At 37.3% G+C, this 14951-nt stretch overlaps 2 protein-coding genes across 4 annotated transcripts; one reads left to right on the top strand and one right to left on the bottom strand.

The window, feature by feature from the left end:
• Positions 1-1155: 1155 nt before the first annotated feature.
• Positions 1156-4305, bottom strand: LOC137956825 (dihydrolipoyl dehydrogenase, mitochondrial-like). Its single transcript, XM_068804462.1, has 2 exons — positions 3860-4305; positions 1156-2571 (listed from the first exon to the last, which is right to left on the bottom strand). Exons 1-2 carry the CDS (start codon positions 4130-4132, stop codon positions 1321-1323), a joined length of 1524 nt encoding a protein of 507 aa, XP_068660563.1. The 5' UTR covers positions 4133-4305; the 3' UTR covers positions 1156-1320.
• Positions 4306-5521: 1216 nt separating this feature from the next.
• LOC137957004 (uncharacterized) lies at positions 5522-14672 on the top strand. Of its 3 annotated transcripts, XM_068804696.1 has the most exons (13): positions 5522-5730; positions 6574-6671; positions 7185-7267; positions 8635-8761; positions 9369-9432; positions 10260-10357; positions 10459-10543; positions 11414-11537; positions 12998-13099; positions 13186-13250; positions 13710-13791; positions 14292-14371; positions 14447-14672. In XM_068804696.1, exons 1-13 carry the CDS (start codon positions 5525-5527, stop codon positions 14502-14504), a joined length of 1272 nt encoding a protein of 423 aa, XP_068660797.1. In that variant the 5' UTR covers positions 5522-5524; the 3' UTR covers positions 14505-14672. The 3 variants fall into 3 exon arrangements, with proteins under 3 accessions (XP_068660797.1, XP_068660799.1, XP_068660798.1); XM_068804698.1 differs by lacking the exon at positions 14447-14672 and having other exon boundaries at positions 13715-13791; XM_068804697.1 differs by lacking the exons at positions 14292-14371; positions 14447-14672 and having other exon boundaries at positions 12998-13250; positions 13715-13789.
• The last annotated feature ends 279 nt before the right edge of the window (positions 14673-14951 follow it).

Genomic DNA, 14951 nt, shown 5'->3' with positions numbered 1-14951 from the left:
AGTTGTTTCTTTTAATGCATAATTAGTTATTATTAATTAGTAATAACAACTTAGACTTTTAGTTGTTTAGTACATATTTTGATTCTTTTGATGTTGTTTGATAATGGTGGACCAAGAAAAAATTATTAGTAACTAAGTTACTACTTAATAATTTAATATCAATAAAGTAAGTAATAAAATAAATTAAAATTTTATTTAATTATTAATTATTAAATTTTAAATTATTTCAAAAAATTGAGACAACCAAAAATTTTTTTTTTGGAAGAATCTCTTTAAAAGTGTATCCAATTTTATGTAGAGGTCATGATTAATTTTATGTAAAATTTAAGCATAATTTTATATATAATTTATTTGACATATATTTTATATAAAATTTTAAATATAAGTTGGAGTTTGAACCGATTTGAGTTTGAACTTGAACTCATTTAAAATTATTGGGCTCAAGGTCGATTCCAATTTTAAGCTTGAAGCTGAGCTCGACTCGAGTTTGGATTTAAACTAAGCTTGATGCTGCTATCTAGCTGTTAAGTACAGAAAGAATGTTCCAGGGATTTCTTTTGCTGTTTCAGCAGATCTTCAACGTCTGCATCATTCAAATACATAGAATAGTAAAAGCAAAGGGCACTCACATTTATTGGATCAATGTGCATATCCGTCAGCAAGCAGCATGAGCAAGGCAGAAAAAATGTATTCAGACATTTTTTATGCTTTAAAGCTATGATACTGAGCAGAGCTATTTTATGAATTGTGCCACTTCTTTTAGCTGAGTTTCATGAAAAATTGCCTACCATCAAAGCCAAAGCCTCCTTTTCAAATTTAACCTGATCAAGAAAGCTTCAGTTTTCACACCTCTGCCTGATTTCCATCTTGAACAGCAGCAACAACACAGGAATCCTTAAAACAAAATTATTCCAAATATCACACAGATCTAACTAATAAATATGATGGGAGCCAAGGTAAGTTTGTGTCAATGAAACAGCTATTAACTGAGCCATCAAAGGTCAAGAACAATTTGGTATCTAGTTATTTGACATCAAGATTATTTCCAAATAGCCGCTGGCTAAGATTATGTATCCACCATTCTTGGTATAAACCAAACTCACTCAAAACCAGAGGACCTAGATGAGAAAAGAAGGGAAAGGGAAAGTAACAACATAGGCTATAAAAATAACTAAGCGAGAAAGTTTTCTTGGAAAAGAATTCATCTCAAATGCCAACAAACAAAAGAAAGAGTGCTGACATCTTCTGGTTGAGTTACACCATAATTATTCAGAAAACCTTCATAGCAGTGACCAGGTCAAGCACTAAGTTATGCACCCTCTAGATGTGAATAGGTTTATCATAAGTTGCCATTGCTGCCTCCTTCACTGCCTCACTCATGGTCGGATGGGCATGGCACGTTCGTGCAATATCCTCACTTGATGCACCATACTGCAATGCAAGTACAGCCTCATGAATCAGCTCCCCTGCATTTGGTGACATTATGTGTACTCCAAGGATCTTGTCACTCTCTTTCTCTGCTAAAATCTTCACCACACCTTCAGCATCATCTATTGCCTTGGCCCGACTGTTTGCCAGAAAAGGGAACTTCCCCACACGATATTCAACCCCAGAAGCCTTCACTTGCTCCTCAGTCTTACCAACATAAGCCACTTCAGGATGTGTATAGACCACCCCTGGGACCATGTCATAGTCAACATGCCCTTCCTTCCCAGCTATGAACTCAACACATGCAACTCCATCCTCCTCTGCTTTATGGGCCAGCATGGGCCCTGGAATTACATCTCCAATAGCAAAGACACCGGGAACATTGGTAGCAAATTGGTGATTGACCGTGATCCTCCCAACCTTATCTGTTTGCACACCAATCTTGTCCAGACCAAGCCCAGCTGTGTAGGGAACACGCCCTGCAGATACAAGAACTACATCAGCTTCAAATATGCTCTGCTCCCCTCCGGCTGCAGGCTCAAGTGTCAACTTTACGCCTTCTCCAGAGGTGTCAACACCCACAACCTTTGTCTTCAGCATGAACTTCATCTTTTGCTTTTCAAGGGTTCTTTGGAAGAGCTTCCGGACCTCAGAGTCCATAGTTGGGACAATATCAGAAGCAAACTCAACAACCGTTACCTCAGACCCAAGACGCCCCCACACAGAGCCCATCTCCAAACCAATATAGCCTGCTCCAATAACTACGAGTTTCTTTGGAACCTCAGACAAGGCAAGAGCACCGGTGGAAGACACAATTTTTTTCTCATCTATACTGACTCCAGGGAGGGATTTTACATCAGATCCAGTGGCAATAATGATGTTTTTGCCCTTAACAGTGGTGCTTCCACCATCAATAGTATCAACAGCAAGTTCGGAAGGGGAGACGAATTTACCAAAGCCTTTGACATAGTTTACTTTGTTCTTCTTCAAGAGGCCCTCAATACCTCGAGTGAGATTTGAGACAGCTTTATCTTTCTGGGACATCATAGTAGGAAGGTCCAACTCCAGTTGAGAGAACTTGACACCATGGCTTGCAAAAGAATGTTCAGCTTCATGATACATGTGACTGGAGTGGAGGAGAGCCTGGAAAACAAGAGAGTTCAATGTATTAAATAGAGAGAAGCAAAATGCGCTTTGATCTTCAAACAAAAATGCATTTCTTTCATGTAGTTAGATATAGTACCCGTTTCATCCAGTCAATTACAAGAAGATCACTAACAAACAAGAACACAGGCACCATCCAAGTTATGATAGTATACAATCTATTTGATAGTCGTGTAGGGAAACTTTAAGGCTTAGTACCCAAACATTCAGCTTTCTCAGAAAGTCAAATAGGGAAAACATCAAAACTTTCAGTGCTCTCATATAATTGGATTACAAGTTTGCCTGCTTCATCATCAGGTAGTAGCAAATCACATGTCTAAAACAATGAATTTATATGAAATACAAAGCAAGGGTACAAGACAATTAAAAAAAAAAACAGCGATAACAAAACAAAAAGTGGTGCACATTTTCATCTTCACCAAAAAAAAAAAAAAAAATGGTACAGCACTACTGCCAGGAATTTCTTGTTTAACGCATGAGCATGCTGAGGCATAGGAAGATTGGCGGACTAAATGGTGCATTATGAAGAAAGCAAAGGTTGTCAATATCCTGAGTACTAAAGAGTTCTTAGACCTGATCCATTTTGCTTTCATTTTTCTAACACCGAAGTACAGTCAACAGGGTGTCCTTCTCTTCCAAAATCATAACATAACTCCTGACATATCTTTTGATCCTTGGCCAATATTAACAATTAAATTTTCCATGGTTTCACTATTTTAGATAGCTTTGGGTTTTCCACATCGCAGAAACACATATACATAAACAAATGTTAAAGAAAATTGAACTAGTGAGATGAATTTTTACTTCATAGTTTTCTGCTGGTTTTATGGCTTCATCTATTTAGTTATATATTTTTTCTTTTTTAAGCACGAGCGCATGATTAAGTTCTTTGTTTCCTTATTACCTCCCATAAACTTGAAAGAGAAGTGACAGAATCGGTAACCGATATAGCAGAATGGAGCAGAATTTTCATATAGTCGAACCCAGACATACAGGAGGCAAGACTCTGATAATGCCACTGACATTACCTTCTCCCGGATTTGCAGATTCTGTTAACCATCCTTCCGCCTTAAAGAGAAAACTATCATGGTACAAGGAGGGTTATAGAGCAGTAAAACTCAAAACAAGCTAGCGCTTCAGCAATACAGAACACAAACTTCCAACCACGTAATATTGATATTAAAACATTCACAATATTAATCAATACAAGGAAATTTTCGACCTCAACACCAACTAATTTAACTAAACTGCTGTTTTAAAAACATACCTTCGAGGGGATACATCCGACGTTGAGGCAGGTTCCACCGAGGGAGCCTCTTTTCTCAATACAGGTAGTCTTGAGCCCTAACTGCGCAGCTTTGATGGCCGCTACATATCCCCCTGGCCCTCCACCGATGACAACAACATCGTTCTCCTCGGATCCCGTAGAGAAGCTCCTATACGAAGAGGAAAGGTAAAGAGAGCACCTGAGCAGATCGGATTTGGAGAGGCTCCCGGACAATGAGAGAGCCTTCCGCCTGGCGAAATTCGCCATCGCCATCTCTTCACTAGAAAGATAGAGCAATAGAAAGGGTCAGATTTTCAGGTTTTTTCTTCTTCAGCTGCGTGTCGCCTGGTCCTGTACTGGCTGCCTCAAAGAGACTTTAACGAATTGTCTAAACTTGTGAATGACGAAAGGCCAATTCCACCGAAGAGGCAGGCGACCAGAATCCGGAAAGCGTTGTGCAGTGGCATTATTGTGAATTTGAATTAATCTTTCTACTAATGAAATTCTGTTTCAACGGGACAAACCGGAGCCATTTGGATCCGACTAAATTGTTCGAATAAGTAATCGTAGTAAGACCGTCAAGCGAAAACAGGAATCGAGACAGAGAGAGACGAATGTTGAAGAAGAAAGAAGGAGAAGAAGAAATCTCCTACTCTATAGCCATTATTTCCATCCATTCAAGTTTACTTCCAGATCTATCAGCATTTGAATATCTCATACAAAATCATTAACGCAGCCATCTAGTTCACGTCAAAACCAGAGTACGATCAAAATAAATTTATACAGAACTCGGAATTTGAATTGAGAAAAATCAAACCTAGACTACCTGTAAATAAAAACTGCATTCACAGCAAGAGTCAAGAGCAGAAAAACATTTCAGATTATAAAAAGAAATAGTTGAATCCGTCACCTTACGGTTGGATATTTGAATATTCGAGTCCTTCATCTTCGGTCTTTCCAGATTTTCTCAAATCTCTCCCAGCTTCTCCATTTCTATGTCACTGCTGTCCCTCTCTCATGGATTAAAGGGAAAATGAGATGCATTTTCCATTAACTTCCATGTTCCAACATTAACCACATTTTTTCCTCACGAAAAGACTAGATAACTGAGAAGGTGACTGGCATGGCTTTAGAATCTTATGGAGATTTCCAAGTCAATTGTAGATTGAAATGCCAATTTTCAACTGTGATTGGTTTCGTAGTGATCAAATTTTGAATATGTATTCTAATTACTTCACAAAAGCAAAACCTGGCCAATGCATATTTATCTAATAAAAATATCATTAAATTATAGAAAAAAAAACAAAAATATACAACCCTAGCTCTTTGTTTCAAGTTTAGATTTGTGCATCTAATGATTGGTTTAAAAAAATTTAAATTAATTTTCATTTTTGGCATATAATTTTTTCGAATATTGTTTAGACCCTCTCTCAAAGCTTAAGATCTCACACCAAAAACCCCAATTGAGCGAAACGTTATTTCGGTTACCTCTCGAATTTTAAACATGGACGAATTACGAATGATTTATTTGGCGGGAGCGAGATCGCATGAAGCGCCAAGTTGCGCGTTAGAATACACCCACGTGGCAGCGTGACAAAACGGCTGTGCCTCGCAAAGCGGATAGAGTAACTGAAAGGAGGGGTGGGAAGGGAAGGAGGGAAAGATATGGCGCCTTTGGCCGTTCATTTGAATTGTGCAATTCTCGCTTCTGCGAAAAATGCTGGAGGCGCCGACAGAGATTTACAGCCCAAAAAAGGTCTGAATTCGAGGGTTCTGATTTTGGGAGGAACTGGCCGAGTAGGTGGGTCGACGGCCTTGGCGTTATCCAAATTATGTCCTGATCTTCAAATCCTCGTCGGTGGCAGGAACAGGTTAATGTTTTGCTTCTCGTTTTCCAATTTATGCTGCTCCGTAGTTCTGGGCATTCTTTGAATGCTAGGAAAATCAGAAACTAGCATTATCTTGGAATCTGCAAAGTTCTGGTAAACCGTATGGCAAATCCAACGAAATCAGCTCACGTGAGGAGCACAGTAGCGAAAGTTTCCCTTGTCCTAGCTCGGAAATTGGTGATTGTCGTTCTTCAGCTTGCTTGCCGAGAATAACTTTTGGCCATTTGGCCTTCGTTACATTTGTTAGGGGCTCTCCTGAATATTCACAATCCTTGTTGAAATTCAATGGCATAATTCCCATGACCGAGCAAAAGAAATATGGATGGTAGATTTATATTTGCCTGTTTAGCTTTGGAGGCTCGTATTACATCTGAATAAGATTCATGTTGAATCACGTACGCCATTTGCAATTGACCGTTCACTATTACAACGAAGAGGCAAATCCTTCTGGCTATGGGCCAAGTAAGCTAAGGAAAATTGATCTGATGGACTGGCAAGGGCCTCTAGATTGCTATTTTATGAATTTGAATTTGGAAGGTTAAGTTTATTTCCATTAACTCAAAATGGGCTAATATGGCATTTCATAAGGTGTTTTGTAAGTCCTCTTGTTGTTTAAAGAAGCCCCGTGTGTGCGGTTTTTGCTGTATCGATGGAATTCAAGAATTTTCACTGCACTGTCAAGAACTTTGCTCGTCTGTTTTGCTCTATTTATTTAAGCATTCCTTGGACATGTCAAGACTGAACCATTCCTTTCGTGTTTCATTCCTTAATTATTAATTTCATTCAGATGAAATGACTTGGAAATAGATTTGAATCTTCTTACAGGGCGAAGGGCACTTCTCTAGTGTCAACTATCAGCAAAAACTCAGAATTTGTTGAAATCAGCATTGATGACAAAGAGAAATTAGAAGCAACTTTAAAAAGTACATCCATTCTTTTCTGATTTGCCTTTTCGCTTAAACATTATTTTTTTAGCTTCAGTTGTGCTGATGAAATTGTCAGTTCCATCTCTATTAGGGATGGACCCGGCCTAACCCACCATGCTTGAGGCGCTGATGGGTTCCAAAACCCACTCGGTGGGGTGGGACAGGTTTTGCTGTAAAAAACTGTCACGAGTTGGTTTAGGGAGGGGTTTGACACTGAAAACCTGATCCGACCTGGTATACATGTATCTTTTTGATAAATTTATAAAAGACCTTATATAATGTATATTACATAAAATAAATAAATTTAGAGTGGGATGGGGCTGGGAAATGGGTTCACGGTTTGGGGATCTGTTGCCATCCCTAATCTCTATGTTCTCTGGTTACTTAGTTAGATTGTAGTAGATGTGTTTTCTTTTGTATTCTAATTTTTTATGCATGTCAATGCATACCCTTCACTGCAGATAATACTGGGAAAAACATGGTATAACATTTTAGCTTTTCCTACTGCAGATGTGGATCTTGTTGTTCATACAGCCGGTCCTTTTCAACGTGAGGAGAAATGCACTGTGCTAGAGGCTGCAATTGCCACTAAGGTAAGTGATGTTTTAGTTCTTGGTTTATATGAATAGTACACATTTAGGAAGCTGGTTAAATTGATGAAAGTATGTAGAAGAACATTCTTACTCAATTTCGTGCACTGAAAACCTTTATGTGCCACTTTATTGGAAGGTTATTTTTCTACAGGACACCTAACTAAAGATTTTTTTACAAGAAATGATTCTTAACAAACCATCCCACGTAATTTATTGATAAATGACAATAAACCATGGTGTTCCGATCCAGACTCATGAAACCCGGGTCAGATAGCCCTAGTTCGGGGAAATTCCTGTAAAATAGAAGGGGCAAACCTGACCTGCCTTCTCCTGAATCCGAGTCAAACTGGCTGAGTCATAGGTCGACTCACTGGGTTGTCAACCTGCCTTCTCCTCCCATTTTCTGTATCTTTTGGTTTGTCTTAGCATTTTGGACCCTAAGCAAATGCTATCGTTATTCACAAAGTAACTTGAGTGCGATGTTGACCATGGCATTAGTTTTTTCTTTTTTAAAAAAAATTGGTGTTAGTGGGAATAATCTCACATTAGTTTAGATTTGAAGAAATCCTATTCGTTTAATAAAAATCAAATGGCTATTAGTTTGGAAAGGGCCTCTTAAGATTGGCAAGAAAATTTATGATGGACCTGGATCCAACTTTAGCAACTGTCATCCTGTTCATGCAAATTATATAAGTTACTCCCAAAACATTCTTTAGCTATTGTTGTACAAGTTCTTTTTAGTATACACATTTGTGGCCTATCAGCTTTACACTTGTTCAGTGAAGTACACACAAAGCAAACAGAAAATTTGCATTTTAGTATCCGTTACATAAATGTGACATAACTTAACTTCTATTTGAAGGGTCCTGCTTGGGTAAGCCACTGTAAATCTTTCTAATCACCAGGCATTCTGTTCTGTAACTAGTTTTATAGGTTGATGTCAATCTCTGGACTTATTTTCACTATCATTTTATTTGGTAGTGGTTGATTTGTTGGGATACTCTGTTCGCTTGGTTCACTTGATCATCTTTAGCCCAAATGTACATCAATTTTTGCATATTCAGAGTCCAATTCTTGGAGTTTTCTTGATACTACAGAGAGTGGTTGTCTTGTTTCGACAGTCTTGTGATGTGGTCTTCGACCTTAACTAGTCGTTCTTGACTACTTTATGTATTATTTATATAATTAAAAATAAGTTGTTTCTTTTTGAAAGTCTATAAAAAAGTATAGGTACCTAAAGAAGTGTTAGTATGACATGGCAATGGGTGATTTTGTTTTGAGTAACATATTCAATATCATTTTGGCCAAGTTTAAGTAGGTGTTGTATTTAGTATAAAGTGGTTAACTATTATTTCTTGTTGGAACAGACAGCATATATAGATGTTTGTGATGATACTATGTATGCTGCAAATGCAAAATCATACCACAGCAAAGCAATAGCTGCCAATGTTCCAGCAATCACAACTAGTGGGATCTATCCTGGCGTCAGCAATGGTGATACTGTGCATTTATGTTATTTTTATGCATTTATATCAATTAAAATTACAGAAGTTTAGAGTTCTAGAGATTTGTTCATCATTAATGCAGTTGAATTGTCCAAAGTGAATTGTCCAATAAATGACTTATCTTAAATAATGAATTTAACAACATGAAAATGGTTGAGAGGATGCATATCCCCTAAAGGAGGTAAAAATACTGGGTTCTTTTTAAAATATTTCCATCGTAAAGTTTCTGAGTAGCCTGTTTCTTATTTGGCTAATTTACTTAATGCAGTCTCACCAAGTCTCGTGTTATAATGCGTCATATATGAAAATTCCATTATACCTGAGTACATCAGTGAGGATTTAGAAACATATTAAATGAGTGATTACGATGTGTTGGCTTCTTCATTTCCTTTTTCTAAATGGTTCTCATCTCATTCTTGTACAAATCTAACTATAAGTTCTAATACTTATTCTCTTACTGTCCTTGGCGTTTGTCTCCATATTTGATAGGTATTATTAATCCGATTTGATGTGTTATTAGGCCTTCCATATGCATTATTTTATATCTGCATTCAATTATCTTTTACCTGAATTCCCTGTTTTTTCAATCCTTACAGTTATGGCTGCTGAGCTGGTGCAGTTTGCAAAGAATGAAAATTTGGGTGAGCCAGAACGTCTTAGGTAACATCAAACGCATTTCATTTTTCCTTGTGCAAGGCTTTTCAAACTGCTCGTCAAATAGTGCTGAATTCGAGTTCAGTTTTTGTCTGTTGTCCAATGCATAATAGCTTGAGAAGTTGATCTATTATGAAGGGAGATGGTGTTTCAGTGTATTGTAATCAAGGGAAACAAAGTTTCAGTGCATTTAACATTTAAATCGACCTACAAATTGGTAATAAAGTTATAGTCACTGCTTATGTGTTTGGTAATCATGAACCATAACCTATACCGTAGTTGCTCATGAATAATAAAAGTTCCTTTTTTCTGGTACTCCTTATCACGATTGATTAACACTAGAGTAGTCAAAGTGCTGGATGCTACTGTAGATCCTAACATGTTAGGCATACTTTCGAACTATCTAATTTCTTTTCATTTACAGAACAAGCCACTAAGTTGCTGAAGATAGTACTTGTTTTCGGTTTGGTTTTTCAAAAGCACATTTTGGATACAGTTGTTGTAAACAGTGAGGATCAACTAGCTAAACAAACTATAAAACAAATGTTGATTCTTTCATACTTTCCTTCCTGTCAATCGCTATATTCTTTAGCCTAAACTACAGAGTGGAACTTTGGGATTCTTTTTTTGTTTCTTATTAACATGTGGGTTCATAATGCCTCACAGCAATTTTTGGGTTTTATTTGGTTTAAGTGGATATGTTCATCATGCATTTATTTGGTTTTACTTACTCCTGCTGTTTCTTTCTTTTTCGATACATGATGTTGACTACAAGGGCACAAAATGATTGAAACTAGCCCTCAAGTGAACTAATCTGCAAAGACGGTCTGCAGGTTCTTCTATTATACAGCAGGCACAGGTGGTGCTGGCCCCACAATATTAGCCACTAGTTTTTTGCTACTTGGAGAAGATGTTATTGCTTATAATAAAGGTTAGTTCCTAGAGCTCTATGCTGCATACATTTCGTATGTTTTTCTGAATACAATTTCTTTACCAATCTTGCTGAACTTCAGGAATTGATTCTTCAATCAGGAGAAAAAATCAAACTAAAGCCTTACAGTGGAGCTCTCAACATTGACTTTGGGAAAGGGATTGGAAAAAGAGATGTTTATTTATTGTAAGTTTCTATATGGAAAAAAATTGAAATAAAGTTACTAAATCAAGTCAATCAGCTCTATCATTAAGTCTGCTGCCACTTAGAGGAAGATTTGCTCTCATCCTGCAGGCAAGATTACCTCTTTCCTGTTATATTTGTTTCATTAGACAGGGTTTAATCCTCTAACGCATCAAGAAATTAAATTTAAAAAATAGAAGGGAGGAGGGTGACTGTCATGTGGCTTCTCCCTGCCCTGATAGTTTAAAATTTATGGACCCGTTGAGGAAAAAAGGGAAAATTGGAGTAACCCGTAAAAGAGAAAAAGAAAGTAAAAACATGGGGGGAGAGATGGTTTGCAGCAAACAGGAGAATAGGGCTTGAGAACCTGAACTTGAACCTTCCTCTTAGTCTCCTTTATATTAAGTTAAACAATTACAATAACGCCCTTAGCTAAGATATCCATGTTACTTGTCCAAAATATTCCCCTCAAGAAAGCAGATATAACTCAACAACATCCATAAAAAAGCAGTCCACTTGAGTTGCATTGAGAATTTAAATATCACCTCAAGAAACAAAGAATAACAGTAAAAAATCAGAAATAATGACGTCAAGTTTAAAGTTCTAGCTGGTTAAATTTTTTTGTCAGCAGTGTCAGCATTCTTGGTTATTCTTCAAAGTAAATGCATGTGATATGCAACAACATTTGGTTATGGGGGCCTAAAAGGTAGGATATGACTAATGGGTTCCTTGCCGTGTAATATAACAAAAGAATAGTTGAAGATATTATAGATATGTAAGTAATTCTTGTACCCAGCACAAGCATATGACTTGTTGGATATGAATTTCTTGTTAATTTCATCAGTATTTCATGGAAAAATTTGTAAATTTCAGAAACTTCCCAGAAGTAAGTAGTGCTCATAAGGTTTTAGGCGTGCCGACTGTGAGTGCTCGGTTTGGAACAGCGCCCTTTTTCTGGAACTGGGGAATGGTAGCTGTCGCAAATTTTGTACCTGAGGTATGCTTTTATCACCCTCAGATATTCTTTCTATGGAACTCTTTCCCATGCTTTGTTTAAGAGGATGACAATATTAACAAGCAGTGGAAATAATGAATGCAAAATGGAGGAATGTGTCGACTTATCTCTGTATATAAAGATTATCTTGATTATCCAAGTTGATATGCTTATCTTTAACATGTTTTTGCCACACATAGGGAAGTTTGCCTATGAGTTGTATTTGTAAAGATTAAAACCTACTCACAAGGGCAGGACAAGGACGTCTTTTCAGTGAAATGATGTTAGGAGAATAATGTGCTCTGATGAGAAAACAAGAGAGATTCCTCGGAGACAATTCCAGGGAGTTTAAGGCTGTGTTTGGAACACAAAAAATGGAGAGAAAAGAAAATGAAGAGAAGAAAAAGAGATAGTAGAAAAGAAAAGAAAAGAGATTTCTTTTCTCTTGTTTGGATGCCCATGGAAAATGGGAGAGAAATTGGAAGAGAAATATAGTTTCTCTTGTTTGGACACGCGTGGAAAATTAAAATTTTGATGATTAAGATTTTCTCACAAGTTTCTATTTTTTTATTTTCTTCCTTAATTCCATCATTTTTTTAGGAGAAAATTTATTAACTAAGAGAGAAAGTGATTTATTCTCATATTTTCTTTTCTCTCAACGATTCGCTACTGCCAAACAATAAAAAATAACTTTCTCTTCTCTTTTCTTTTCTTTTCTTGTCTCTTCTCTGGGTTCCAAAGAGGCCCTAAGTTTCCTCCAATATAGACTTTTTGTAAGAAATTATAATTTTAAAATTTTGAAGTCTCACAAATATATTTTGTTTCAAGAAGCTCCGTGGTGAAGCCTGAAGGATAGGAAAAGATGCTACAATCTGATTAAGAAGAGGAAATCTTTTGGAGGACTAGATGTGACAATTAATTTCTTTTGAAGGAAATTTTTCATAAAAAAAAAAAAAATCTTTGAAAATTGTGCTCTGTTCTCATGTATCAGTTGACCATACTTGCTGTTCGACTCAACCTTTTAAGTTTGCAGCAAGGCTATCCGTAAGGTAGCTTAGTGGGCTCATCATTCTGTGCTTCTTTATGAGCATGCAAAAGTCTAAATGGGACTTTTTCTTTTAATGACTCCATGAGTCAAAATTAGAAGTTTGAAACAGAAAAGTTTGAAATACGGAAGGCTAAATCTCAGTATGCTTAAATGTGCTGAATTTATCAAATACTCAATGATGGACACTATTATCTTTAGCATCCATTTAGACTAAGGCATACATGTTACCTTAGTGTTTCTTAAAGCACTGCTGAATTTCTTTGCAAGGAGTAAGAGCACTTTCTTTCTCCAATTTTCATCTCTTCTAGGATAGTGAGGCAGCCATTGAAATATTGAGTGGTGTTGCTTGGTCAATGGCCGTATACAGTTATTTTATATAAATCTAATCTACCTGTCTAAAATACATTTGCTGCAGGAATTTCTGAGAGACAAAAGCAAAGTTCAGCAGCTGGTCCAAATACTTGACCCTCTAGTTCGTGCTTTTGATGGAATTGCAGGAGAGCGTGTATCATTGAGGGTAATGTGGTGTGGTCTCATCTGTATTAGAGTTCTTTCTTTTCAAAAGGAGAAGCTACTTCCATTTGTATTCTATATTTCAAACAGGTGGATTTGGAGTGTTCAAATGGTCGGAGTATAGCCAGTATATTTAGCCATAAAAAGCTCTCTGTGTAAGTTCTATCTCCAAATATAGTTTTCAGGCATTGAGAAATCAGTTTGGATCATCTGAGTCCACTTAAAGTTTTATCTATGATCAATCCAGTTTTCACTTTTTTAAAATAAAAAAAAAATCCTCAGCTGTTTTATTTATTTATTTTTGTTTGACCACTAGCTTGTAATCACTCAAAGAAAAAAAGCACATACCTTTTGTCTTTTCGGTGAAGAAAGGTACAAGCTGTCTACAGTAGTCTGCTAATGCATCGAATGAATGACTTCTTCCAGCATGAGTGGGGAATCTCCTATAAGTCAGAAGCTAGAAGCTCATTCAGCAGCTTCTTACACTTAATTTTGACCAGAAATGATTTTCCCACAGCCTCCAGCTGTGTATTTCAATTTTGGCAGCCATGAAATTATCAAAGTAACTTTTAGATGCAGAAACTTTGATTTATGTCTCAAATTTTTGTTACCAGATCAGTTGGAACGTCTATCGCTGCTTTTGCACTTGCAGTTCTTGAAGGGAGTACAAAACCAGGGGTTTGGTTTCCAGAAGAGGTAAAGTATTTTTGAGATTAATGAACTGGGAAAAACAGGTATTAGGACGTATTCCACTATGAAACATGTCTTTTGTCTAAAGTGGTGACCTAGGGGTGGGCATCGGGTCAGGTTTCACAGGAAATCCAATCTGACCCAACCCAAAAATTCCGAGTTTGGGTTTTAGGTTTCACCCTGCAGGTCAGAGATAGGGCGGGGGAAAAAACACCCATTGTGTTTCGGGTCAGGGATGGGTTTCCCAAAAATCGACCTGTGGGGACAAGGTGGGGATATGACACAGGGTAGGGAAGGGGTGGGGATGGGATGGGTTGGGTTTTTGGCAATGGGGCAAAGAAGGGGTTGTGGGGATGGTCATTGGGTTTGGTCAGGTCTGAGGTTTCGGGTTCAGGTTTCAGGGTCAGGTTAGGTTTGGGAAACCTCTGGACACCCTCGTGGTTAATTGAGTCAGGCAACTCTGGGCGACTGATTTGAACTTTTATTCTGTTCCATGTTATTTGTAGGCAGAAGGAGTTTCAGTAGAGGCAAGAGAAATACTTCTCAAAAGAGCGGCACAAGGGACAATCAATTTTGTGATGAATAAGTAGGCATGTTTTCGCTGATTTTATCCATTTTTTTCTCAATGTTCTACTTATTGTTCAATTTTCATGTTCAACAGGCCTCCATGGATGGTGGAGACAGATCCCAAAGAGCTCGGATTAGGAATATATGTATGAAGAAACTCAATGTAAAAGACCGAATTTTGCACCAATAATACATCTCCAGCAAGTTCTACTGATTTATTCTTTACTGACGATAAAACCACACCTTATTTCCAGAAAATGTGAACTGTTAAAAGCAACATGAATTGTTGATACGGTAATTAACATGTCTTATTTGAGACTTAGTGAGATGAGGAATGAAGCCGTAGAGAGAGTGAGTAGGTGGCTATGTGTAACTTTGTTTTCTCAATACAAAATTAACATTATTCTTTCATTTTTTTGGTCTCTCCGTCGTCCTTTTGGCTTACAATATCGAATGTGGAGTTAAAGGTGGAAGATCCTTGAGACAAGAAAGCTGACTAATTCTTCGGAAGAACTAGGCCAGTAAATATTCCACTGGGCTAGAACTTGGCCCGAAGGTGACCACGTGACACTCAGGTTGAAATGCCAAAACGTGATCTG

Source organism: Aristolochia californica, unplaced genomic scaffold, assembly GCF_029961685.1.
Source record: "Aristolochia californica isolate CCGP_79_NKW_82.1479 unplaced genomic scaffold, dmAriCali1.0.hap1 SCAF_2, whole genome shotgun sequence".
NCBI classification, from domain to species: domain Eukaryota; kingdom Viridiplantae; phylum Streptophyta; class Magnoliopsida; order Piperales; family Aristolochiaceae; genus Aristolochia; species Aristolochia californica.
Note: the sequence above shows the minus strand (reverse complement) of the source record. Positions and strands in the feature narration are given on the sequence as shown.

Excerpts from the sequence above, each read along its gene's own strand:
- LOC137956825 (XM_068804462.1), bottom strand. The coding sequence starts at position 4,132 with ATGGCGATGGCGAATTTCGCCAGGCGGAAGGCTCTCTCATTGTCCGGG. Across the intron at positions 2,572-3,859 it reads TCGGATGTATCCCCTCGAAG|GCTCTCCTCCACTCCAGTCA; the intron begins GTATGTTTTTAA and ends CTTGTTTTCCAG.
- LOC137957004 (XM_068804696.1), top strand. The coding sequence starts at position 5,525 with ATGGCGCCTTTGGCCGTTCATTTGAATTGTGCAATTCTCGCTTCTGCG. Across the intron at positions 5,731-6,573 it reads CTCGTCGGTGGCAGGAACAG|GGCGAAGGGCACTTCTCTAG; the intron begins GTTAATGTTTTG and ends ATCTTCTTACAG. Across the intron at positions 7,268-8,634 it reads AGGCTGCAATTGCCACTAAG|ACAGCATATATAGATGTTTG; the intron begins GTAAGTGATGTT and ends TTGTTGGAACAG.